This window comes from Aquila chrysaetos, chromosome 13 (genome assembly GCF_900496995.4).
Source record: "Aquila chrysaetos chrysaetos chromosome 13, bAquChr1.4, whole genome shotgun sequence".
Classification (NCBI taxonomy): domain Eukaryota; kingdom Metazoa; phylum Chordata; class Aves; order Accipitriformes; family Accipitridae; genus Aquila; species Aquila chrysaetos.
The window spans coordinates 39,211,832-39,236,044 of NC_044016.1; the positions used below are offsets into that span (position 1 = coordinate 39,211,832).

Genomic DNA, 24,213 nt, shown 5'->3' on the forward strand with positions numbered 1-24,213 from the left:
CTTCCCTAAGCTCCCCCGTTTTCCATGAAAAGAGAACAGTCCTTTCAGAGTTTTGGAAAAGGACTCCGCCTGAAGTTGCCCTTTACAAGAGGCTCTTTCTCATCCACGGAGCCACCGTTTTGTTGAGCTAAAGATGGCATTTTTGAGCCCCTATTGTCCCAACTTGAGATAGGTTGATGCCCTAGGATATAAACCAGTCCCTGGAGCTATTCGAGAAGGAAGATACCGCTGCTAAGAACAAGGTGGCCTCTCCAAGTCTTGTGATGGTTTGGTTGCTTATTAACTGTGAGGGGTGAAATCCCCATCCAAATCGACGGTAAAACTCCCCCTGATTTTAGTAGAGGCAGGATTGCCTTTCTCTGCTCCTAACCCTTCAGAAAGGATGAAGCTAAGCTGTGTGTATTTACTGGCTCTCTGATCCTCTAGCCTGTTTAATGTCCCAGTGAGATCTGCATCTATCCAGGCCAGCTCCCACACACATTTCAGCCCCCCCTCCCGAAGACTGCTTCTTCCTGGGTATCTGCTGTCCTTGAGTGAAATCGCTTGCTGACATCGCCTGTGTTGACTCAGTCAACCACTGTTATAATCACAGAGAGAAATTACAGTGAGAGAAATTATAGCTCTTTCTGGCTTGGTGACTGGGAAGCCAGCTGCCTTTTGAACTTGACTAGCAGTTATCCTAATAACATGGAGAATGTACGCTAGGGATATGAGCCTTTGTGTCTTGGAAGGTTCAGAAAATGAAGGGGCACTTCACATGGGCTGCAGTCTGCTTCTTAATGCTTTACCCTGCTATTAAAGAGAGAGCTTACGTGCAGGATGGCAGAGGTTTTCAGGAGCGTGTTAGCTGCTCAGCTACAATCACATTCGTAGTGAGCTGACACCAGGTCTCCTAGGCCATCCTGAAGACCAGCACCTTGCCAGAAGGAAAAGTTTCCAGTCTAGCTTGCTTTCTTGCCTCTTGGTTTTTGAACTGAACATGACTGGAGAGAATGGAGCCGCCCCAAAGGAGATCAGAGTCTAAAACTGAACAGTGTGAGCTTAGAGTAGGGTTTAGAAGAAGGCAAGGGCAACTTGGCATGGGATGGTGTTTAGACCCGCCAGTGAAGACTAGATCATATTTTACCCTACTGGGTGCTGCTATTTTGTATTTTTGTGGTTAGTCCTGTGCTGGTAGAGAGCAAGAGTCGAAATGGTGGGCAGAGGAGGAGGACGGAAACAGAGAGACAGGAGGAGGTGACAGCAGTGGTCATGCAGTAACTTGTGGCTGAGCTGAAAGTATAAAACCAAGCGTTTTGAGTCCAAGGGCAGTGACCACAGAGCTGTAGTGTCTCACCAAGTCTCTGTGGTTATGTGTACACAGCACTGCATTGTTCTGCAGACACCCGCCTGAATTTTTGTTTCTTTTTGCACCCAGTAGCAGAGATAAAAGAGGAACTGTGCAGCTGGGGACTAGCGCTTCAGACGGGCTGCTTTGGGGTGTATGGCTTGTTTCACTTTCTAGCAGCTGGCGGTGGTGCTTCTGCAGCAAAGAAATGTTTAATTCTCTAGAAATGTAATGAAAATGTCCGCTCGCTTGTACAAAAGATTATTGGTGATTTATCTGGGTAGAGGCTTCCTTGAACTCTGTTATTAAGATAATGACATTACCACACAGGAGTGTAGAGTCCCTCCGGCCCTTTCTCTCCTCTCCCCAGCTCCCCTCGGTGCTTTTCATACCCCTGCACTCTTCAGCCTCTGCACCGATTCACGCTAAATCTTGTTCGCTTCACTGACTCCCAGCTTGCTGCTGATGTGTTTGTTGCTTTCATTTAGAGTGGGCTTAAAATCATTAATGAGAAAGTTGGTCCGTAAACAGAGATGGGCACTCCCCCGTCGCGAGCTACTCTTCTCAAGCTTTTAAACCCCTCTAAGTCCATTAGGCTTCTCTGCCGGCAGTAGTGTCTGCGGCTACCGTAGGGACGACAGCCTGCCTTGCTGGGGCCGGCTCTGCTTCCAGCCATCCCTGTGACGCTGGCTTTCTGCTGGATGGGATCGCTTCTATTGTTCTGACGGGGTTTCCAAAGGGGTCTCGTTGGAAGCGAACAAATCTGCCAAGCCCTTGATGTCTCTTGCCAGTTAGCACAGAAGGAAACAGCTGTTTGGTCCTCGGCATACGTTGTGTGTTACTGTGTGGATTTTATTTTATTTTTTTTTTTTTTTTTCCCCTTTGGGCTGCGACTATTGTTTGTCATCTCTTTGCTGCTGAGAGAACGGGCCCCTGTGAGGAACAGATGAGGACTTCAGGAGCTGTGTAGCTTTGCCTGAGGTTATTCAGGAGGCCTGTGGTGCGATAGTGTCTTTAACCCTGGCTGTCAGATAGTCGGGCTAATGACTCTGCGTACCGGCTGGGCCATCTTTTCTTCTTAGTGCTGGAAGACGAAATCAGCAGTGTCTGGTTTTGGGCTGGAGTCCTGTGAAACCGCTGCAGTCCAGCGTGGCTTGTTTGCAAGTCAATCGGTAGATTTTTCCCTATTTTCCCATCTTCTACCTTCCCCGGAGCTGCTCTGGATCCTGTCCCTTGCTCCTCTCCCAGCTTGCTGCCTCTTTGGCAGCACTCGTTTTTTATAAAGAGCAGGTGAGCGGGGCCCTTGCTCCGTTTCTGTTTTGCCGCGTTCTGCTCTGGACCCGCTCCACCCCTGTCACTGCGGAGGAAGGAGTGGATGGAGGCTGTCCCACACGTGCTGGAGCCTGGAGACTCTGATTTAGTTATGAACAAATGAATGTTGAAATGGCAACACGACTGACACTGCAGCCGTTTTCCTGCAGATGTGACTGACCTAGATTTTTCCGTGCATCTGAAAAGAGGGATTTGGCACGCACTCAGGAGAAATAACCAATGTTGTCCGTTTATGCAGTAGCACTTAATACCTCTTATTCCATATAATGGTTGGCATCAGTAGTGCTGCTTTCCCACTGCGTGGAGAAGAGTTCATGCTCTTTTGTTTGAAGAGCTGCTTTTAAATGCTTTTCTTGCTTTCCTGTGTCCAGTGCTCTCATCCCCAAGTCCCATGCCTTATGGATGACACACAGGAGAAGTAAAGAGCTAACGGGTATCACCAATGCGTCATGTCTTACACAGCCCCTTACATCAATGGAAAATGCATGTGGTACTTCGAAGGGTGCCGGTGTAAAAGTTGGGTCCTTCAGCTAAAGCCTGTCTACTGTAGATGGAAAAGCAATCTTAAAAAAATAAAATACAATTATCCACCTCGGTTAATGTAACATCATTAGCTGTCTGTGATAGGTTTTCAGGGCATGTGTGTTAAATCTTGCTATATAACCTGTCTTAATCACCTTCAAGTTGAGACAAGGTCTTAAAAGAAACAGTAGGAAATGGTGCCTCCAGCTCTTTTCTTGGCTTGTTTTTCTGGGCACGGATTTTTGCCTTCCTACCGGTGTTCAATCCCTTGGCTTCCTTTACCTTCCTGTGAGCTTGACTCAGCAGAAACCGTACTTGTCAGACAGGAACTTTTAACTTTCCGCATTGGGAATTAGCTTTGCGTGTCAGGGGAAGGAAGCAAGTGATGCCTGAACAAAGTGATGGCTAAAACTAAATGCAGTATTTCTCACTTGGGGTGGATTCAGGCGAGTGCTGTCTGTGGAGTGGAATTTGACGTCTTGGGTCAGCAGAGTCTTTTTTCCATCTTTCCTTCAGCCTCTATGCCTTCAGTTCATAGATCCCATCTGTTTCTTAGAGACTGGATTGTTTTTTAATCTTTCTGGTGAGAGGGAGAAATGTTTAAGGAATACAAATTAGCTCCTCCTGTCTAGCATGCTTTAATCATGCTTATAAATTGCCAGTTTTTACCAACTTGGGGCTGTGCCTGCATCTTTGCACAACCCTAACTCCCATGGAAGCCATGTGCATTTAAAAGGAATGCAACGATGGGCACTTAAGAGTAATGGCTTCTGGGAATACTCTTTTCTTCCCTTGATACACTACAGTTAGTGTTAGGACTACCTCTGTGACAATGGGTATGTCATTTAATTTCTCCACGCTAGTTGCTAGCTGTCCATAATGGGAGGTGGCTTTGTTGCCAAGGGGTTGTAAGCTTCAATTCAAATTAGTTAAGTTCACCTAGACCCTCATATTATAAGTACAAAGTGATTATTTTTGTGAGAGCCCGACGTGTGAAACACTGGCTGCCACCTAGCCATGAGATAGTCCCTGTCCCTCCCAGCTGGGACCCGTGCAGAGGCAGACACCCAGTCCCTGCCGTTCATGATACACAGCCCTGGTTATTGTCAGGATATGAATAAAAGGAAAAACCCTGTGTGAGGCAGAGACGAGGTGAGCCCTGTGTGCATAAAGTGCTTTTGGCTTCCTGGAGCCTGAAAGCCTGTTTTAAGTAATAAGAGGAACTGTTTGACTTCAACATGCAAATGTTAACCGGGGAGTCTCTTGGTGAATTTTCAAAGCCCATCAAAAAGGGCCGTGCTTTTGGAAGTTCCCCTTCCTGACCGCTTCTAGGGCATATTTTCGCCAGATTGCTTTGCTCCTGAAAGCAGTTACATATGTGCAGTGTGTATATTTTTGGAATCTGGGGGACTCTGTGGTGTTTTACATATGAATGAAATTCCCTGGCACAGCCTACAGGCAACGTGAGCTGGTAAAGGAGTTCCTTGAGAATGATCCCGTATTATTACACAGCACTGCTTTTGTGCAAAGGAGAGGAAGGGGGAAAGTTCCCAAAGCATAGCACAGCAAGAGATAGCGTAACCCAATATCATTTCAAAAATCTCACTGCAGAAATGTGTGTCAGTTAACGATACTTCCCAACAGACTTTTCTTTATTTCAGATAAGATTTCTCAGGATTTGTATCAGTGTCCAAAGAGAAGAGTTCAGCTACTGATGGGGTGCAAAGTACTTTTCAGGCTGATGTGCAGAGACTCTTTATCCACTGTGAACTGAAAAAGTTTTGTAAAGTCTTTGTGGCACAACAGTAGCTGGAGGAAAATGTAGATGTGCGGGATGTTCTTACGTGAAGTAGAATTAGGCCACGGTACCAAGACCAGAGTTCACTTCTGCTGCTTTCTGACAAGCAGTTAGTCCTTTTGGTATGTAAACACACTATAAAAGGGGAAAATGGCAGCTGCATGGAAATGACTCACACCGAGCTGTCCCGCAGCATGGATCCAGGGGCAATTCAGGCTGTAGGGTCCTGGATTGGAAGAGCCGCAGGTATAGTGTCCACCTTTGGGTTGGCCAGATCAGGCGATGCCCAGGAGTGCATCCTTTCCTACCTCAAATATGGTGCTTTGTGCCCCCAAACAAGGGGAAGTTTCCTGGGCCTGGGAAGATACCAGACTGCTTCAGACAGGGCTATTTCAGACCTGGAGGAAGGAAATTTGGCAGCTGGGGACTGTGTCACAGAGTTCCTATTTAAACAAAGGATGATCTACTTAGGGCCTCCTACAGGTAATTATTACAGCAATCTCAACGGCTGTTTTTGCAGGCAGTATTAGCCTTACAAAGTTGATAGAAAGCTAGCAGATGGCTAGGTGTAGTCAGAAAATTGACGTGCGCAATGTGAACGTGCTGCTTGATCTCTGTCCTACAATAGGTTTTTTTAGAAAATGGGTTCTGCTGCACTTCCACATCAGATCCCACCACAGTTTTCTCTATGGACATGTGGACGTTTGGGTCTGGTTCAGTCCTCACTTCTTTGTCTATAGTTCTGTCTGACAGTCATCAAAGTCAGTGGTTTAACTGAGAACAGAATGGGGAGTCTTGGTGTCTTACCAGAAGTGGTACGGTGGTGATTGATGAAAACCTCTTCCTCAAAGCGTCATGTCACTTCATCAGAGCCACAAGAAGAGGAAGTGTCTGGTCCTTGTCCAGCGAAGGGAGATGTTTATATGGCCAATACACAGAGGGACAGGACATGTTCACCAAGCAGATTCCACCCCCCCATCCTCCATTTCCCTCACAAGCTGTTTAAAAAAAAAAACCAAAAACAAAACCCAAAAGTGCTTCTATAGAATCAGAACTCTTTGCATTCAGTTGATTTTGTTGGGGAGAAAATTCATCTTTCTAGTCCTGAAAACAAAGCCCTCTCAGCACCATCGCAAATTTCCATTGTAAAAATTCCCGTTCTGCAGTTGTGTTCCTCTTCATCTCCAACGCCCCCCTGAGACAACCATGGGCAATGAAATGAAGCTGAGAAGCCAAAATCTGGTCCTGGCGACAGTGATGCAAATCCAGAATTGTTCCAGCTTCCCGGCTAGTGGAAAAAGCCCGACGGGCAGGGTGTATCTCCACTGACCTGAGAGGGACAGAACTGGCTTACGGCACTTGATCTTTTGTCCTCTTGTTTCTGATCAAAGTTTTGCCCCTTGGATGTGTTGTTATAGTTGTGTTTTGCCTCGACTTGAAATCCATGGCTGCAAACAGAGGTTTTCTCAATCCCATTCTCTCAAGGTTTACAGGCCGGTTAATTTATATGGAGGTCTTTGAAGTCCTGTGTACTTTTTTTCGTGGGCTTCAAGTGTGGAGTATGCCTAAAAGAAAGAATAAATCTTGGAATCACTTAAAATCTCTTTTGTACTTGGCTCCCTGCCTCCTCTATCATGGTGACCTCCTGAGATACAAACATAGTTTAGATGTACAATAAACCTGTACTTTAAAGAAATGAAGCCTTTTTTGATCTGATCTAAATATGTAGTCGTTCCAGCTGTTGAAGAGGGCTATTAATTACTGTTTGGACACACAGACCCCTATTCTTTACATTTGTGTCCAGCTGGCATTAAATTATTAATCATATTTTGGATCTAATCAGCTAAAAAGACAAGTGAAATATCTGTATGACATCAATGAGGGAATAAGAGAACATTGCAGTCTGAAAATGTAATCAGTGTAGCACGGATATGTCTAATTCTTCTGAGCCTGGTCCAGCTTCTGATTCTCTGCATGGAGTCTAATAAACTGGATCTAAACTGACAGAAAACAACACGCGATGCCATTTAGCCTGCCTTTTCTTCTATTAGTTTGGCAGACAAATACAAGCGAATGGTCCTTGTGTAGTTGTATTAGCACAGTAAGTGCTATTCTGTGCAGAGTGTTGTTACTCTTCAGAATAATCTCTTTATTTCAATATCTTTTCTTGGGGGAAGAAAACCAACAACAATAAAATAATGTGGGAATAAATCCCCAGAAATATGCAAAGCTGAAATCTGATTGCTGGATCCAGGATGTTAAGAAAATTCTTCATTTGACTTTTCGTTACCTTCAAGTGTATCAGCTTAGGTACGTCAGATACATGAAGTGGTAACCTTAAAAGCGATCTTGTAGCTATCCTTTCTTGTCCTAGATCAAAAACATGACCTGGAGTGTGGTTTAGAGGAAGAACTGGGTATGAAATCAGAACATAGGAGATGTGAGGCTCTTTTAGGTTACTTGATTTGGGATTTTTGAGCTCAGAAGAAATGCTGAGGTCTGTTTCTAGCCTACATTGATGCAGAGCCGGTGAGCTGGCAGTTGTGTGTCAGTACTTCCAGCAGAAGTCTTGTTGCTGGGAGGCTTGACTTTTGAACAACTTTGTTCCTGGACAAGGCAGCTTTTGGTAGCTCAATTTCTTGACATGTAAAAGGGTCATAATGATATATTAGCTGAGAGTTTGAAGTCTCTGGATGAAAGAAGGTCTGTGATTATGGGATAATCTTCTGTGAAGCTTCTTGGGTCAGTCAAGGGCCTGACTTTCAGTTCACGTATATTGATTTTACTCCGCTCGCTTTCATAGCATTACTCCCAGTTCACGCCAGTGCCAGGAGAATACTCTTGCAGCCATAAACTAGCAACAACTCCAGACTTTTAAGCAGGGAGCTGTGCAATTACCAGGGCTGAATTTAATTACAACCTCTCAATAAAATGGCTTGTGACAGAATGTACAACTCAATAAATTCACCAGATTTCATCACATGCAGTTGCTGTGAAGATTAAGTAGTATTAAAAAGGCAGATGTGTTTATAGTGATCAAGCTGCTATTTAGAGTTTTGGGTAGGGGAAATCTGCCTGCTAACAGTTAAGCTTAAATGTTAAGGATTTTCACCTTATAAACTCCTCTTAAACAATAGGCACATTTAATGCTAGTAGGAGCAGGAAATAATGTGTAAAACTGCAGTTTGTAATAGCAACTGGAACCCCGCATACATGGTTTTATAACATACACAATTTTTGTAACATCTGACCCTAATTCACGTTTATATTGTCCGTATCAAATAGTTTTTCTCTTTCCTGGTAGTGGTGTTCATTAGCTGAAGAGCAAGAAAAATTTCATGCATGCTTTAGATGACATGTAATTAAACCAGCTGAAAAAAGCCTTTACGGGGAAAGCTGGAACCAAGGGCTATTAATAGAAACTCCAGGAAGGGTTTGTTAGCAAGCCAAGGCCTGCTCAAATGAGGCAGGATGCAAAAAAGAAAAAAATTGAACGTGCCACAATGCCAGGAAGCTATAAAACCCATTAATCCCCACCCATGAGGACATCCATCCAAAAAGTAAAGTTTTGTTTTCAAGGCAAGGCTAATAGCTGAGTTCAGCTCTCCCAGTGAAGCAATAATTTCTCTTGAGCTTAGCGAGGCGTCAAAAATGTAAAGGCATGGCACTTAAACTGCCTTTTTTTTTTTTATTTTGAGAGCTTCAAAGTGCCAGAGAGATTATATGGGATTTTTTATGGCTTCAGCCTCAAAGCACCCTGCAGGCTGTTGGTTCAATTCCCCTGTCTTCTGTGTGTGATCCCTCGTGCCCATGCAGAGCAGCTCCCTCCGTTCTCAAGCTGGGCACTTGTTCAGGGCCTGAGATATCCCAGCTGCAGAAATCCCCCTGCTTCAGAAAAGCTCTTAAGGACCAGAAAGCCACAGTGTATCCGAGTTTGTAAAAGGCAGCCAAGGTGTGATGCAACACTTACAAAGCCACTGGTTAAAGCTGAGATCAGCACCATTTTAAGTGTGCTGTGCAGCTAGCGGGTTGGTATGGTTTTTTAAAGTAAGTGAGAAGATAGAGCAGCTGAATGAAGAGCAAAGGTGTGCTTAGAGCCAACCCTTAATATGCGCGCTGACCAGCGATGTGATTAGTAAATGCTAGTGCTTTATAAACCGATGCTGTCACTTCTCCTACCCTACTTAGATTTTTCATGCTTATGTTAAAACAATACTACTTTATTTTCCCCATATTTGGAAAGTTCCCTTTAAATCAATTCCTCTAAGTTTTTGCTTTCCCCTTTCATTTAATACCGAGTGCCTGATGTGCTGGTGGTTGTTATCTCTCCACCACAGCATTCAGCCATTTCGGCTTGTTGGACGCCTAACATTTCAGTGTGGCTGAATGCCAGCTCCGGTATATTAAAGCCACACAGATAAGCTAACAGTGGTTAGTGGTGTTGTCTCACTTCAGCTTATTGTCTGCCTTTAATCTTGAGCCGATTAATCTGTCCAAGGAGGAGCGAAGGATCATGAGCGAGACAGGCAGAAAAACAGCCATGGATGATGGGTGGGTGGGAGCTGAAATACTTGGAAGTAAGAGCAGATGTACCTTGTAGGCCATGTGAAACTGTATGTAATGATTGGAGAGCAAAACCAGGCACATGGGAGAGGTAATTAAGAGTCTTAGCGAATGTGGCTGGAACAATTGTGGCATGTGGGTATGCAGGTGCTCAAATCCCAGTGCCTTCCAAAGGGAGGTGAACGCTTGGTTTGTCTGGGAAAAAGATAAACAGACTATCCGGTAATTTTGGAATAGCTTCAATATTTTACCAAGGGAAAAATTAGATGATTTGTAAAGTGCAAAATCCTTTTTTAATTTTTTTTTTTTTTAAAAGCAGTTACTTTGCTGATGTAAACAAGCTTGCTTTTGCTTCTAAGCCATAGGCTGTTGCATTTTGGATTCAGCATCTCAGAAGGTTAAAAGATAAATCTACAGAATGTTTTCTGTTCATAGCTGAGAAACCACTGTAATCCTAACCTTGGCTTTGCCATGTAACTTGCTGAGAGCATGTGTTAAATAAAGAGAAACATTAGCATTAAGCCTGAAATTCACTCTGATTCAGGGAGCCACTACAAGGACCACAAGCTATTTAATTTCTCCTTTGAAGGTTTCAGTACTGATGAAGTGATACTTAAATGATCTTTTCCTTTTCTCTTTTTTTAATTCATTTTGTTACTGGTTTTGGAGCAAGCTTTGAGCTTAAATTGAGCTGGCAACTTCCTTTTCAGACCTCAGCAGCTGACATCATTTGTACAGCAATAATCAACAACAGGAAGAAAATATCTGGGCTTGGAAGCACGAAGAAGTCAAGCGGTCTAGAGAATAAAGGGGTGACAACAGTCTGTGTTGCAACAGTTTGTCTTGAGTGCGTCCCGCAGATGTGAGGCCACTCCAGCGGCTGCAGGAATTGAACATTCCTGCTTTCCGAGATGAAGGCATGGAAGATAGGGCAGTAAGCTGTCGGATTCCCTAGAGAGAAGTGGTTCAGCGAGGTCAGGACAGCACACTGCTTTTCGCATGGGAAGCCTCCAGGGTAATCTCCATGGCTGGGTTTGCTGCGTGCTCTGGTGGGTCAGAAGACCTTGTGTCCGTGGTCCTGTGGTGGATCATACCCGAGGGTCATCTTGCGAACCTAGGGCTGTGGGAATGCAGCGGATGGAGCTTTCATCAGCTGCTTTGTACTGCTCTGAAGCACAGGGACCTTAAAGAAAAAGCTTTTTGTTTTACTCCGAGCTGTTGAGCTTTGCCTGAGGACTGGAAGGAGAACTTCCTCTGAGCTGCATGTGGGCGATTCCTATCCATACCAATAGGCAAAAGTATTTGCAATGCTCAGTTCTTTTAACAGCAGGCGAAGAATCAATCTTGACTGTTCTCCTTTAAAGGATCTAGGCTCATTCTTACTTACTTGGGCTCCCCAAAACCCCAACCCTAGCACGTAGGGCCGTGGGCCGTGATCTTGCAATGTAGTTGGCCCTTTCTGTTGTAACAAGGGATGGTGAAATTGAGGAGACGTTTGCATTTGTGTCTGAATTACCTCTAGACTAGCACTTAGGGTTACATCCACCTTCCTCGTCTCTTATGTGCAGCATCTACCGTTTCTGCTGCCTCACGTGTGGCTACACGGCTTCATTCCTGCTCCAGGGTGCCGTCTGTCAGGTGTAGCTGCTGCTGCCCTCCAGCACTTGGACCCCTGTCCAGGGATGTCCCTGTCACTGTGACTACCCCATGGTACGCTCAGTCATGTCGCTCCTTCCCTGAGTCTCTTGGGACTGGTTAAATGACAGGCTTTTGAAGGCTGTTGACTTACCTTGCACGTTCAGGCTGCCTTCTTGCTGACTTCTTCCACGTGAATATAAAGAAGTGGTTGATCGGTAATATTTGCCTGGCAGAAAGCTGCTGTGGAAACAAACTGTGTTCTATTTTGATGGGGATGATGGGTGATTTGGCTATTGGTGAGCTCAAGGGAGCTGCTATGAGATGTGTCGGCAGTGCAGCTTCCATATGAGATATTCTTAATCCCCAGAGCTGACTTTCATGCACATATGCACCACTACCTCCATCCCTTACCCTTATTGTAACCAGCTGTGGTTTGAATTTGTCAAAGATCTGATGAGCTCCCTTACCCCCTCTCCCACTCCCTCCGCAAACTCCCATTAGTCATACTTGGGCAGCGCATGAAATAAGATGGTGATAAAGCTCTGATCCTAGACACCAGAGTCATTCCGAGGGGCTCCGTGCTGGGCTGTGAGGACTCCACTGTGTTAACCCCTTGGTGCCTCCAGGCAGAATTTCCGATGCCCATAAGCCATGTATCGTCTTGGGGCTAATAGGGCTCTTAGGGCACCTTCCGTCTTCAGTAGAGATGGATTTATTACTGTGATGTGTTAGAGATTAACTAGGCTTTTTTTGCTTTTTAATTAGTCAGTGGGTTGAGGAAGACAGCTCTTGTGTTAAGGCACTGGCCATTTGTGAAAACCTGGGTTTTCTCTCTATCCCATTGGTAACGCAGAGAGAATGTTACTTTTCTCCTTGTTGTTCATACTACTTAAGCTAAAGATTAACTTTGGCAGAGTGACAAGGGGCTACGTACTGGCCAAGAAACAATTCAGTCTGGAAGTTAGTGGAAGGTTTCTGACCACTGGGGAGGAGGAGATCATGGAACAGAAATTGGATGATTTTTTTAAAAAACAGGACAGTTTATCGTCTGGTTAAATTTGGGTTGCTTTTCCCAAGGGTGGTGAAAAGCACATCCTTGATCTGATGCCAGTCACCAGGCAAATTGCAGAGCTTTCACTCATAGCATAGATTTCTCTGATGCATTCTGAGCAGACGAAGGCCACCAGCCGCTCTTGAACCCCTAAGCCACTGCTGGTCAAAGCTGGCAGCTCTACTGCCGATGTATCGGCAAAGAACTGTACATCACATCCTTCACTTTGCAGGCTGGCGTGATACTTCGAGGCGCAAACAGGAGCCTTTTGGAAAAGCACGAGTATTTTAACTGCTGTTTTGCTATCTGTCACGTAGTCACCTTTGCGAAAGGGAGAGAGGGTGGGCAGAGCTTTGCGGGACAGATGTTTTTTTTGGGTAATCCTCTCGGCCTTCTACAGTGTTTGCACATCGCAAACGTTGGAGACGTCATTATCGACTCGGGTGGCTGAAGCTCGTGGATCGTTCAGGAGAGCCGTACTGCTTTTTGCAGCGGGTTGAGAGCCCCCGGCGTAAATCCAGTTCTTAAGGCAGTGCAAAACCAGTAAATCTAGGCTGATGCGTCTGCGTGGGGGCAAAGCTGAGCTTTGTACTTCAATGAGAGCGAGTAGGGCCCAAGGACTTTGTCTCTTATCCCAGTTGTGATTTAGAGCTAAGTACTGAGCTGATGGCAGCCCAGATACTCGCTAATGAAGTTAAAAATAAACTGCTTGAATTTCTCTGCTGATAATTGAAGCAACTTTTTATTTTTTTGTGCGATTTGATGTAAAATCAAGCCAGGGCTCTCTCCTCCTCCGCAACAGTGCCTGCCCAGTTTGTGACCCCTGAAGTCCCGCAGGCTTTTCCTACTCTCTTAGCAGCAGTTCAGTTTCTGAGATACTGGCTTGCTTCTTCTGTTTCACTGTGTTTAGTGAAGATCTTAGAGATCCCGTGCATTCAAATAGAAATTTGCATGCTATTCGGATTACTGCGAGGAAGGCTAAATCTTCAGAACCAGATCTCTTTTGTTACCCTTTGAGGCTGTTCTGCACCTGTAGCACTGGTGGAGTATCCTGTAGCTGTCTATGAACCCAGCTGCTGCTGGAACTAATGTGTTAGGCTAGCGTGAGGATCAGACTGAGCAGATGCCAGAGGCAAGCAGGACCATCGTGTTGTCAGGAGGTGTCTCTCCAGCCGTGGCAGACTGTCGGTCCTGCTTCTTCCAGTCCTCACTTAGACGCCGCCTCTGGAAGGTGCTCTTGGTTGGGATGCGTAGCACAAAGCAGCTCTGATCCACTGCGTACGTGCCGGCAGCAATACATCTTTGCGCTCTTTGGACACCTTCTCTAGCGTGTCCAGAGGCGCAGACAAAAGCGCTGCTTGAACGTGAGGTGCTGAGTACCGAAAGCTGCGGACTGATGCTCACAGGGGATCTCGCCTGTGTCATTGTTTATTTGTTACCGAACAGGAGAGCGGTGTTTACGGAGCTCTCTGCAGTGGTTTGTGTTAGCTGCCCTGCGAGTTTCATTTGCTCTGTTCACAATTGCAGTAAACAGGCTGTAGTAATTGAACTATTTCTTTCAGCTTCTGCTCCCTGATCAGCTTCCTGGCTGCACTCTCAGATGTGGGGCTTTAGAAACCAGGTCTTTCAAACTCAAATATTTTAACGGGAAGGGGATGTCTTGTTTTTGCGGCAGCCTCTGCAAAGCCTGCTTTCTGTCTTGGACATCCAGGAAAGCTACTGTGCCAGGTATTTACCAACGCTTTGGTTGTCTTTCCCAGTTGATCACGTGGTTCCTGAGCCAGGGACCAGTTTGCTGACTGCGTTTGACCAGTGGCGAGAATGGGCAGACAGCAAATCCTGCTGCGACTACTCTCTGCATGTGGATATCACTGAGTGGCATAAAGGTGTCCAGGAGGAGATGGAAGCTCTGGTTAAAGATCATGGTAAGTTCTGTTACTGAAAGTTCATGGAAACCTTTCCCCTCCTTATTTTTTTAGGACTGGCTCTTGTGAAATATTTTACTCTTACATCCCAGTAAAGCTGTTTTGGGCCCTGACATTAACTTGGCCCATTCTGGCTTCTTGTGAAGGTTTGGACAGTCACTGTTGTAGAGGGCTCAGGGGGACGGTACACACTAGTGTCACTGCAGTGTGTTAGGTGGGTGAGCATTGATTTTGCAGAGGTGACTCTCTTGCTGCTGCCATGCAAAGGAGCACCTTTGTTTAGTGGAGGCCCTTCGATTTTCATTAGTGCAGGTAGGTGATAGCTTCAGCCATTAAACTGTTGTAAACAAGGGAAGAATTGGGCCCAGAAGGAACAGTCCAGCACTGATTGCTAAAAGTGGAGAAGAGGTGAATAAAATGACCTCATAGGCTTTTCCCCTCTTTAATTTCCTTGATGTTTCATCCTTAGGCTAGAGTAATTTTCCATCCTGTTTGTAGTTTAAAAAAGCAACCTTTTACATCCTAACGAGCGCTTTCCCACATGTGCTGGGTAAGAGCTTTTACTGGTTCAGAAGGCAGGAGAGGGAAAGCCGACTTAGGAGCACTCCCTGTGTCTTGGCCAGTACGAATACGGTGGAGGGGGGCATGCCTACAAACACAGATTTCCCACTGCTCTCACAGGAGGGAGTTGGGGGATCAGGCAGCCAGGCCCAGTCTCTGCTTTTGTGTGTGATGCGTTTTGCTTATTTTTTTACTCAACCTCCTACAGTGCTGAATCCACAGAATTACTCTTACTTTAATGTTAAATGGAAGCCTGGGGGTTTAGCTGTCCCCACGGCTGGAGTGCAGGCTCCTCTGTTCTCATCAGTTGTGTTAATAAATGCCACGTGGCTGAGGAGATCCTGGCTTTACACTGTGATCGGTTGAGGATGCATGTGTCTGTGTGCGCGCACATGTGTGTACACATTTCAGAGCAGATTAAAGTAATTTATTTGTCTACGCATCATTACTGCTTGCTGGGGGCCTGATGGAGGGGGACGTCTTCTCTCTGCGAGAAACTATGTGTTTCGTAGCTTTATCTGTGCCTGCAATTTGTATGTCAAAGATAATTCCTTTGCTCTCTTTCTACTAGGTGTGAACTCCTTCTTGGTTTACATGGCTTTCAAAGATCGCTTTCAGCTAACTGATTCTCAGGTAGGAAGGCTTAATGTTCACACAATTCTGTCACTGCAGGCAGTGCGTTAGTCACATATAAGGGTTTAAATTCAATACACTGGGATCTGACATTCTCTTCTGGTTTCAATCTTTGTATGTGTAAGAGTACCTAAGATTTGCAACAGTACCCAGAGCTCTGGTTTGAAGATTATTTTTTTAATAAAAAACCCCAACCAACAACAAACCCTGAAAGGCTTGGCTGGGGAAAGCAATGAGAAAACCCTCATTTTGAGAGATCTAAGGTTTTATTCCAGCTCCTTTGGTGTGGAAGCAGTGGCAGTTTTATAAATTGCTGCTTTATGCCTAGGCGCAGGGCAGGACAGCGAGATCTCTGGCATAACTACGCTGTGTGTTTATAAGCTAAAACTGATCCTGGTCCAGAAGTGGGTTTCTGGCTTTAGCGTTAGAATCGCTGTGACCTTAGAAAGGAATTGCCCTCCCATTTGCAATTCTGGTGGATACGTTTGGGTACATTTAATTGTTGAGATGGGCAGTTTATATTTCTAAACGTGGTGGGAGGAGAGGAATGCCTGGGAGTCATTTGGAACAGTGTAGGAGGCAGTGGTGTATGACAGTTATCTCTAATGACTCTGGTAAGCATTTTAATGAGTGACCATTGACGGAACTGGTGTCAGTTGTGGGTTACTCAACCTGAGCCCTCTCAAACTGGTTGCTGGAGTGGGAGATGACACTGCACCTATCCCAGGCAGTGAGAGGGGTGGGTGCAGGTTCTCCGTGAAAAACAAATGTAAGGTTTGTTTTTTTTTCATGCCAGGCACCAGTAGATGAAGGCATGAAACAGTTACAACTCTGTGAGCTCTTTAAAATCACTCCAGCTGTAGGCCTGTGCAGTTGCTGTTTCTTCCTCCAATGTGGTAAATATACCGAACCTGGCTTTTGAGTAGTGCTGCTTTGCCATATCAGTAGCATCCGACTGTACAGATTGGGAAATTCAGTTATAGGCAGGAAAATGGATCATACCTATCCAGCAAACCACATCTTACATTCTTTAATGCTTCTCTTTCTCTTTCTCTTTTCCATTCTGCAAAATTCTGTATGCTGTGAAGGAGTCTGGAGCGTATACTTTATAATAGGTGCGTACCTGAGCGTACACTCAGGGTATACTGTAATGTGTGTTTTCTCTCTTCCAGATATATGAGGTCCTGAGTGTAATCCGGGATATTGGTGCGACAGCTCAAGTGCATGCTGAGAACGGTGACATCATTGCTGAGGTATGTTATGTTTATTCTGCGGATTATTAACTTCAAAATGCTGGGAGGGATTTAAACTCTTAATTCCTTCTTTGCAAACAGAAAATCACCAAGACTTATTAAAGCATGGCATAGCTGTATCAAGGATGCAAGCAGAGCTGTACATCAAATCTTATGCCCTCATTGTCACTGATAAAGCAGGTTTTCATGGCAGCTTTCAGCTTGTGGTGGCTATCGGCCATCTCTGCCTTTCTCCCCATAAGTGAAAGACTGCATCTGGGTGTGACTGTCACCCTGTACAGTAAAATGTTCTGTGGTAACTAAGACCAGGGGGAGTGGGAAGGGAAATAGCTTCATACGGTACCTGGGATGCTGATGCTTGGGATCTGTTCGTCCTTTAAATAGCAACAACGAAAAGTGTTAATAATGTATTTGGATTTAATCTGATCTCCAGCTCATTTTATACATTACGTCTCAAGCATGCAAAACTTGGTGTTGCAGAGGACTTCTGTGTTGTCTGTCTGGGGAAGAGCCCACCTGAGTCTTTGAGCCCTGTCACCTGCAGCTGCAGGATGTTTTTTTCATGAGATACTGTTTTGCTGTATCTTTAGAAATTATTTTATAGGCGCAAATGAGTAGTAAAAGCTGAGGGGCTATGAAACCAGTGTGAAGCAAATCAAAATAAAAGGTTTCCCTGACCTCGTGGGAACAAATCAGCGAGGGTTTTGTGAGCTCTGGTTATTCTCAACAAGGGAAGTTGGACAGGACTCTGGTTGTAAGGCCCTTATGTAAAGCCCCATGTGATTATTAGCTCGCACAGATGCGTAGGATCTCACTTGTACCACTTTCAAACAGCTGTGTTTGCTGCAAGAAAAAATGCATGTTGCTTTAAGTCTTTTTCCTGCTCTTTTTTCTCTCTGCCATAGGAGCAGCAAAGGATCCTGGAACTGGGGATCACAGGCCCTGAAGGGCATGTGCTGAGCAGACCTGAAGAGGTGAGGACTTTACCGCCTTTGCATTTACTCCGCCAATTTATAACATTTCTGCATTGCCATCAAGTACTTCCTATTGGGATGAATGTGGCCGGAAAACCATTTCATCCTGGCTGTAAACATTATTGCTGCATGGGGTAAGGGAAGAGGCTGAGACACTTCTAGGGACTCACTAGTAACTAGTCCCTTCTAGAGACTAACTGCTATGGGTACTTATGAGGAATTCCCTCAGCTTCTGTACTGGAGAAGGGGACATCTCCTGGGTGTACTTCATCCAGCCTGAGATTTGATTCACCCTCTGGAAAAGCTCATCTCTTTCTGTTAATTATCAGAGATAGACTATAAAGGCTCTGCTCACACATCGGGTGTCTAAAGGGAGGCGAGATGTGTTTGAACCACAGAGCCCATGAGAAGCACTCAAGACACAGAGAGCTGTTGGTAGTTAGCACATCTTCAGTTCAGCCCTTTGAGAGCCAAAACTGGAATCCTACATTAGGAGATGTAGAAAATGTTGAACCTGAAGCACAGGTATGAATCACCAATTCCTTGATTCAGCTGCTGCACAGGAACACGTTGAAGATGGAGTCTCTGAAGAATTACATGCTCTGATTGATGATGTTGGTCTTTATGGAGCTACACCCTGAAGTTCTTAAGGTTTCTCATTGCTTTCAGTCAAGTTTAGCATGAGTAAAGACTTCAGAATTTAGGTTTATGTAGGCAGGGTTTTGCCACGGACTTTTCTGATCCCGTCTCTTGGGCTTCTCTCTTGGTCCTTATTTTATCAGGACTTCGTCTGAATCAGTAGAAATTTTTAATGTATGCCCAAATCCTGACATTCTGTCTTAGGCACTTGCATAGCTTTCATTACCATAATATTTGATGATCTGATGAACATTTTACCGATGGTGGATTTTTATACCAAGGGACGAAGTGGTTTGCTGAATGCACAGAAAGTATGTACCAGAGAGGGGAGCTAATTCTCAGATCTCAGCCTAGCACTTTAATATAGTTAGCCTCCATACTTCCCCATTGATTTCTCTAGGGTCAAGCACCCCAATCCCTCTCACTCCTTGAAGTCTTTAAAATGAATCTCAAGACTAAGAACGAACCTTAAAACTTCGCTTTTCAGGTTGGTTTCCATTGCATTCTTCGTTTCCAGTCTTTCAGTATCTCTAAGCTAGACATCTCACCGTGGCATTCTGGGTTTGTAAAGTCCATCTGTTATGTACAAGCATTTTTTTTTTTGTTCCTCTAAGATATTGGGGCTTTGCTGACTGCCAGATGTGGCAGCTGGAAGCTGGGTGTGTGAGATCATCCACACGTGCCCCTCATGCTCCCTCTCTATTTCCTCCCCTTGGTTCAGACAAGCAGCATCCAAAGACATTTCAGTAGGAATATAAATCATTCAGTTGCTTCATGCACAAGGGGAAAAAAAATGCTCGACTTGGGCAGTATGTGAATCCTCACAGAATTTGTGTTTGGCTCCGGGAGCTGGGATTTTTTGCTTCCTGAAAGTTGTGAGCAAACACTTCCACTGAGCTTTCCACCCACACACCCCTGCATTTTTTTTTTTATACGTATTTTTTGGCTTGCACCAGGAGAGCAGGAACAGATGCCGACATGACACTTGGGGCTCATCTGTGGAGCACCCCTAAACTTTTGTTGACTTCAAAGGGAGGCTGCTCCTTACCTTAAAAGATCCGGCCATCAAACTAGCCAAGTCTTGTCTGGCTACTTCAAAGCTCATCCTTAGTGGAGCAGGAGCTTTAAAGTGTGAACTGTGTGGTTCCCTGGCTTGGTTGGTTTGTTACATCTGTGCAGAAATGTGTTCTTTCTCAGTATAGCAAAGAAGGCTGCCTGAGGACACGTGGCTGCCTCAAATGAGGATCTAATTCCTCAAGTAAGGTCTAATTCCCAATGTCGCTGGGCAGCCTCTGTGCAGCTGAACTCAGCTGTGCTGTCTGCCCAGAGTGGAAGCATTTGGTCCAAAATTCTCCTCCTTGAAAGTCATAGGAAACAGGGCAGGAAACGATGTCATCTGGTTTCCTCCCTTCCTTTTCTCCAACGCGGGAGTAACTTTGTGTTTTTAAAAGCATACAACTTCCTTTAAGCTGGCTGATGATAAAGGCCAGATTCTGAGGGTGGCAGCAGATCCATAGTTCCTGTTGACTTCAGTAGGAGTGGATGTTTCTTGGTGTCCCTCTGGGGTGGTGTTAACACTAGAATTGGCTTTTCATGCTGCCCCTTACGGAGTATAAAGCCTGTCCTAAGGACTTTATGATGGTTGTCGCCTTACTGAAGAGCTGCTTAATTCAGACCTCCATCTACAGCAAACTAGCGGGATTTGTTGAAGAAGTCTAAGGTATTTATTAAATCAAAACTCCCATTCAATTCAGTGAGACTTACGTCAGAGTGAAGCATTCAGGGCCTGGCCATGTGCATTTGTGTCTTACTTGGAGCGTACACATCTTCTGAATTCCCAGGTTGAGCAGAAGGCATGAATTAAGGCTTACGTTTCACTGCTGACTCATGGGTTTAGCTTGCTCACCTCAGTAACCTGGGTTGAGCCAAGGTGACAGTATTCAGCATGTTGTTCCAGCCAGCAAAGGGAGCCTTAATTAAGACACCACCATCCCAAGTCAGCATCATCCATCACTTTCTGCAGTACTCTCCCCCTCATGGCTCAGATCATTCTGTGATGACTTTTCGGAGTGATCCATCATTTTTTGTTTTTATTTTAGCCACAAAAACGCTGAAAGCACAAGCAGTCCAAGTGCTCCAGGAAATGTCTGTCTTTTTTTTTCCAAGAGAACTGCTGTGCTAGGGCTTCTAATGCATACTGGTAATTGCAAACATTCCCCTTTGGACTAGTCGTTGGGTTATTGTTATGTGCCTGTCACCATAGCATCTGGGCACAAGGCATGAATTCAGCAGCCTTGTTCTCTTCTGTGCAGAAAGTCTTCTCCTCCTGCTTAGCAGTTGCTCAAAATGCCTTTTGGTCAAAAGTCTGGAGATGCGTGTTGTTTTATCCTTGTTTTGCAAGTGGGGAAACTAAGGCACAGCATGGAAACGTGCCTTCCAAGTGCTGCAGTGGCAGAGCTGTGTGCAGGCCTGCTTCAAACGGGCAGTTTGCAAACTGATGCCATTGCCTGGAAGCATTGGCCCATCCGAGTTCTCTCCTTGTCTCTCAGGAGGGACAAGTATGCTTTTCTTGGCTCTTCCTTTGAGCCTGCGTCTTCCCTGCAAGTGCTGCTGGCTGTGACATACTCGAGTCGAATGTCCTGGAATAAACACCCTTCCTTGCAGCCTTTTCCATTTGCGTGAGGCAGTTGGGCCAGAAAATGTCCCCTTCTGTGTATCACCCTGCCTGGGGAGGGTTAATCAGAAGCCCTGGCATGGTGACAGGCAAGGGCTTTAACCCGTCTGGCACTAGAGCCCAACCTACTGGCTCGGGGGGGCTGGTTTTCTTTTGAAAACTCCCAGCTGTTGCCGTGTTGTTTTTCTTGAGCGGTCCAGCTGCAAACAGAGCAGTGTTACAAGAAGCGGTGGCTTTGTCAGTGTGAGCAGAGCTGTTCTGGGCACTTGGACGTCAGCCTGGCGAACGCACCGTTTCCTAAGCTGATGGGTCCCTAGTCTCAGGTACTTCTTTTGGTGGACCAAGCACAGAGCTAGGAGCCAGCGGTCAGTGGTTCTGGGACTGATGATGTACGGTGCGCGGTCTGCGATAAGTCACTGCAGAGCAGATTTTCAGAAGTGCTGAGCATGTGCCAGTCTCACCGGAGTCCGTGGGAGGTGCTGGTAGCCTCTTGCATTTGGGAATCAGGTGGCTGATTGCTCTGGGTTTCAATTTCCTCTGTTGTTCGCTTGGAAAATGTCTGTGGTATTGCAGGCTTAGTTCTCCATGGCAGCAGGCACTGTGAGCATTACCCTGCTGTTAAATCTGTCATCTGGACTGCTTTGATTAGGATGTGTGATCCGTAAAAGTCTGCAGAGTGATGACGTTCATTCTGAGGCTGTAGTTATAAAGTGACCCTCAGTCTTGCTGAGGTTATCTCTCTACACATGCAAGAAGAAGTAGTGGATTTATGGGGTGGTTCACACTCTGTCAGATCCCAAGCCAGATATTGTAGTGGAGGGTACAATTTAGGAGGCTTGTTTGCAAACGTGGCTTACCAGAGTATGCGGCTACAGCATCTCTCTTCCGCGTGGGCTGGAACTTGAATAGTTTTGTTGAGTCAACATTTAGTTGCTTATTTTTGTCTAGGTTAAAGAGGGGGCTTAATCATTCTGAACTTGAGCACCTGGGATGTTATTTTAGGACTTGGTCTCCTTGCAGAGAACCTTTGAAGCAGCCTGGGAGAAAAGGTAGTAATGAGAGGGGACTACAGCTTGATGTCATTTTAATTACCATGATTACACTGTACATTTTTCTGGCTCAGAATCGGAGAGGTGGAAAGTCTCTCATCTCGGCCCTGCACACCCTGTTTTCCCGTGAAAGCAGAGGCTGTGACCCTCTGAAGGGGAATGGGATATGCTAACGTGTGGAATGTTACTAACTTGCTGCTGACTTTGTTTCTCAGGTGGAGGCAGAGGCTGTGAACCGGGCAATAACCATCGCCAACCAAACCAACTGCCCCCTTTATATCACCAAGGTGATGAGCAAAAGTGCCGCTGATGTAATTGCTCAAGCCAGGAAAAAGGGTAAGTTATTTCCCTTGGATGGAAGCGCCCTATTAGCTCATGCAGTTCAACTCCTTGCCAACATAAGCTTCATCCCTACAGGAAAGGTTTCTTTTTCCAGTGTTATCATCCAGGCTCTTTTTTAAAAGGTCCCAAGCAACTGCTTCTGTCTCATCTCCCACAGACAAGTATTCGGTGGTCATATCAGTGCCAGGAGCTGTTTCTTCTGTTCACCCTAGAGCCCCTCTCTTGACACTCATCCTACCACATCGAGCCATGCGCCTTCATGTTACTGCAGAGTAATTCCATGCTGTCTCCATTTAAAGAATCCCCCTGGAGATTGCAAGTTGTATCCTCCTTCCAGCTGCTGTGGTCTTTCCTTGGTGCTTTCTGCTGAGCTGCTTCCTGGGGTCAGAAGTGATTCCAAGAGTCCCGACGGAGGTCTCAACTCACAAGCCCTGTTGGATTTAGTTGGAGTAGCCGAAGAGGTTACCGATTCCAGCTATCCACTGTGCTCCTTGCTTGTGAAATAGATACTCCTCGTGGGCTGTCACTCACAGCCTGGCATCCGAACAGGAACTGGGATCAGTAGTCTGGGTTTGGCTGGGAATTGCAGTCGCCTCTGATAACTCTGCCTGAGGATGCTGCAAGAAGCAAGACTCAGACCTGCTGTGGATGCTGCTGCCTTGCGTCTCTTCCCTCTAGCCGAGGTCTGTGAGGGAGCTGCGCTACTCTGAGTGATGCAGTAGCTTTTCCCGAGTCCTGACCCTGCTGTCTTGCCCCCAGGGAGCAAGGGTTACAAAGCACAGTGAGTGCCCGTCTCCCTGCTTTATTCTGTGACTAAACCCTTCGTTTCTATTTAAAGCAGCTCTGGGTGGGTGAGTAAGCAGGAGGGATGATTTTCCCCCTTCTTTCCTCAGAAGGATTGGATTTAATTTTATGCAGTCTAAATAAGCCTGAATGGATATACAAATGACATCACTTTCCATCTGGGTGTTTGGTGTGAGAAGAGCTAATTTCCTACCACAGCAAACAGATTTGTGTTGGTGTATTGGCTCAGAAGTATTTTGGTCCCATGATTCCTGTTAAGTGAGTTCAGAGTTGGTGAGGAGGACCGATTTCCAAGGCATCTCTTTCTGTTCATGGCGTGGAAACAGCTCAAGCTGTTTGGGATAAACCTTCCTCTCCTAGCGCCATTAGTGGAGATCGTGCTGAAATGAGAAGATGTGATGACACGGCAAAGTGGCTGCATGTTGCGTTACCCCAGAAAACAACTTGATGCCGTTGTGCAGCTCAATCCTATAAGCCTGGGAAACATCCCTTCCTTTTTGTAGGTAAAGTACTGGCGACAGATGCACCACAGGGATGGAGCATCAACAAAAACACCTTCTTGCTGTGCTCACTGTCCCTTGAGACCACTAGCTGGCAAGTGGAGAGGGGCATTGGGATGAGAGACCATACGCTTAGATCGCAGAAGCCGTAAAACACAACCTGACCTGGGTGGATGTTACCCTGCCTGTGAACGGTGCTGGGATTGTCCCAGATGAATGATCCACAGAAGTCACTTCATTTAGCCTCCTGAGTGAACTAGCATATGCAGTTTTCATTCAGATTGTGTTTTCTCCTTATAAGGAGAATTTGGGTATAAATGGCACACCATTCTCTGTTCCTTTATTAAATAATTCAATTTAAATGCTGTGCAGTTACCCAACTGGGTAACCCGGGAGGGCCACACACACTAGCGTTGCCCTCCCAAGCAACAGAGGAAACATAACTGAAGACTATCCAAGGCGAAAACAAAACAGAATTGATTTGCTAAATGGAGAAGAACGAATGTTATTTAAAGCCAGATGTTCCCAGTGGCATTTGTATGGAGGAGATTCCCTGCAGACTCTGTCGTTGGCAGATCTGGGAGCTCAAAACATCGTTCCCTGCAGAACAATCCTCCCAATGTATTGG

At 45.6% G+C, this 24,213-nt stretch overlaps 1 protein-coding gene across 2 annotated transcripts in view; it reads left to right on the forward strand.

Moving 5' to 3' along the window:
- The window catches only part of DPYSL2 (dihydropyrimidinase like 2), a 55,171-nt gene that overhangs the window by 20,315 nt on the left and 10,643 nt on the right, over positions 1 to 24,213 (forward strand). For both annotated transcript variants that reach the window (XM_030036101.2, XM_030036103.2), the window contains exons 4-8: positions 13,992 to 14,156; positions 15,289 to 15,350; positions 16,523 to 16,603; positions 17,509 to 17,577; positions 22,155 to 22,275. In XM_030036101.2, coding sequence (XP_029891961.1) covers positions 13,992 to 14,156; positions 15,289 to 15,350; positions 16,523 to 16,603; positions 17,509 to 17,577; positions 22,155 to 22,275 — 498 coding nt within the window. The remainder of the gene's footprint in view (positions 1 to 13,991; positions 14,157 to 15,288; positions 15,351 to 16,522; positions 16,604 to 17,508; positions 17,578 to 22,154; positions 22,276 to 24,213) is intronic.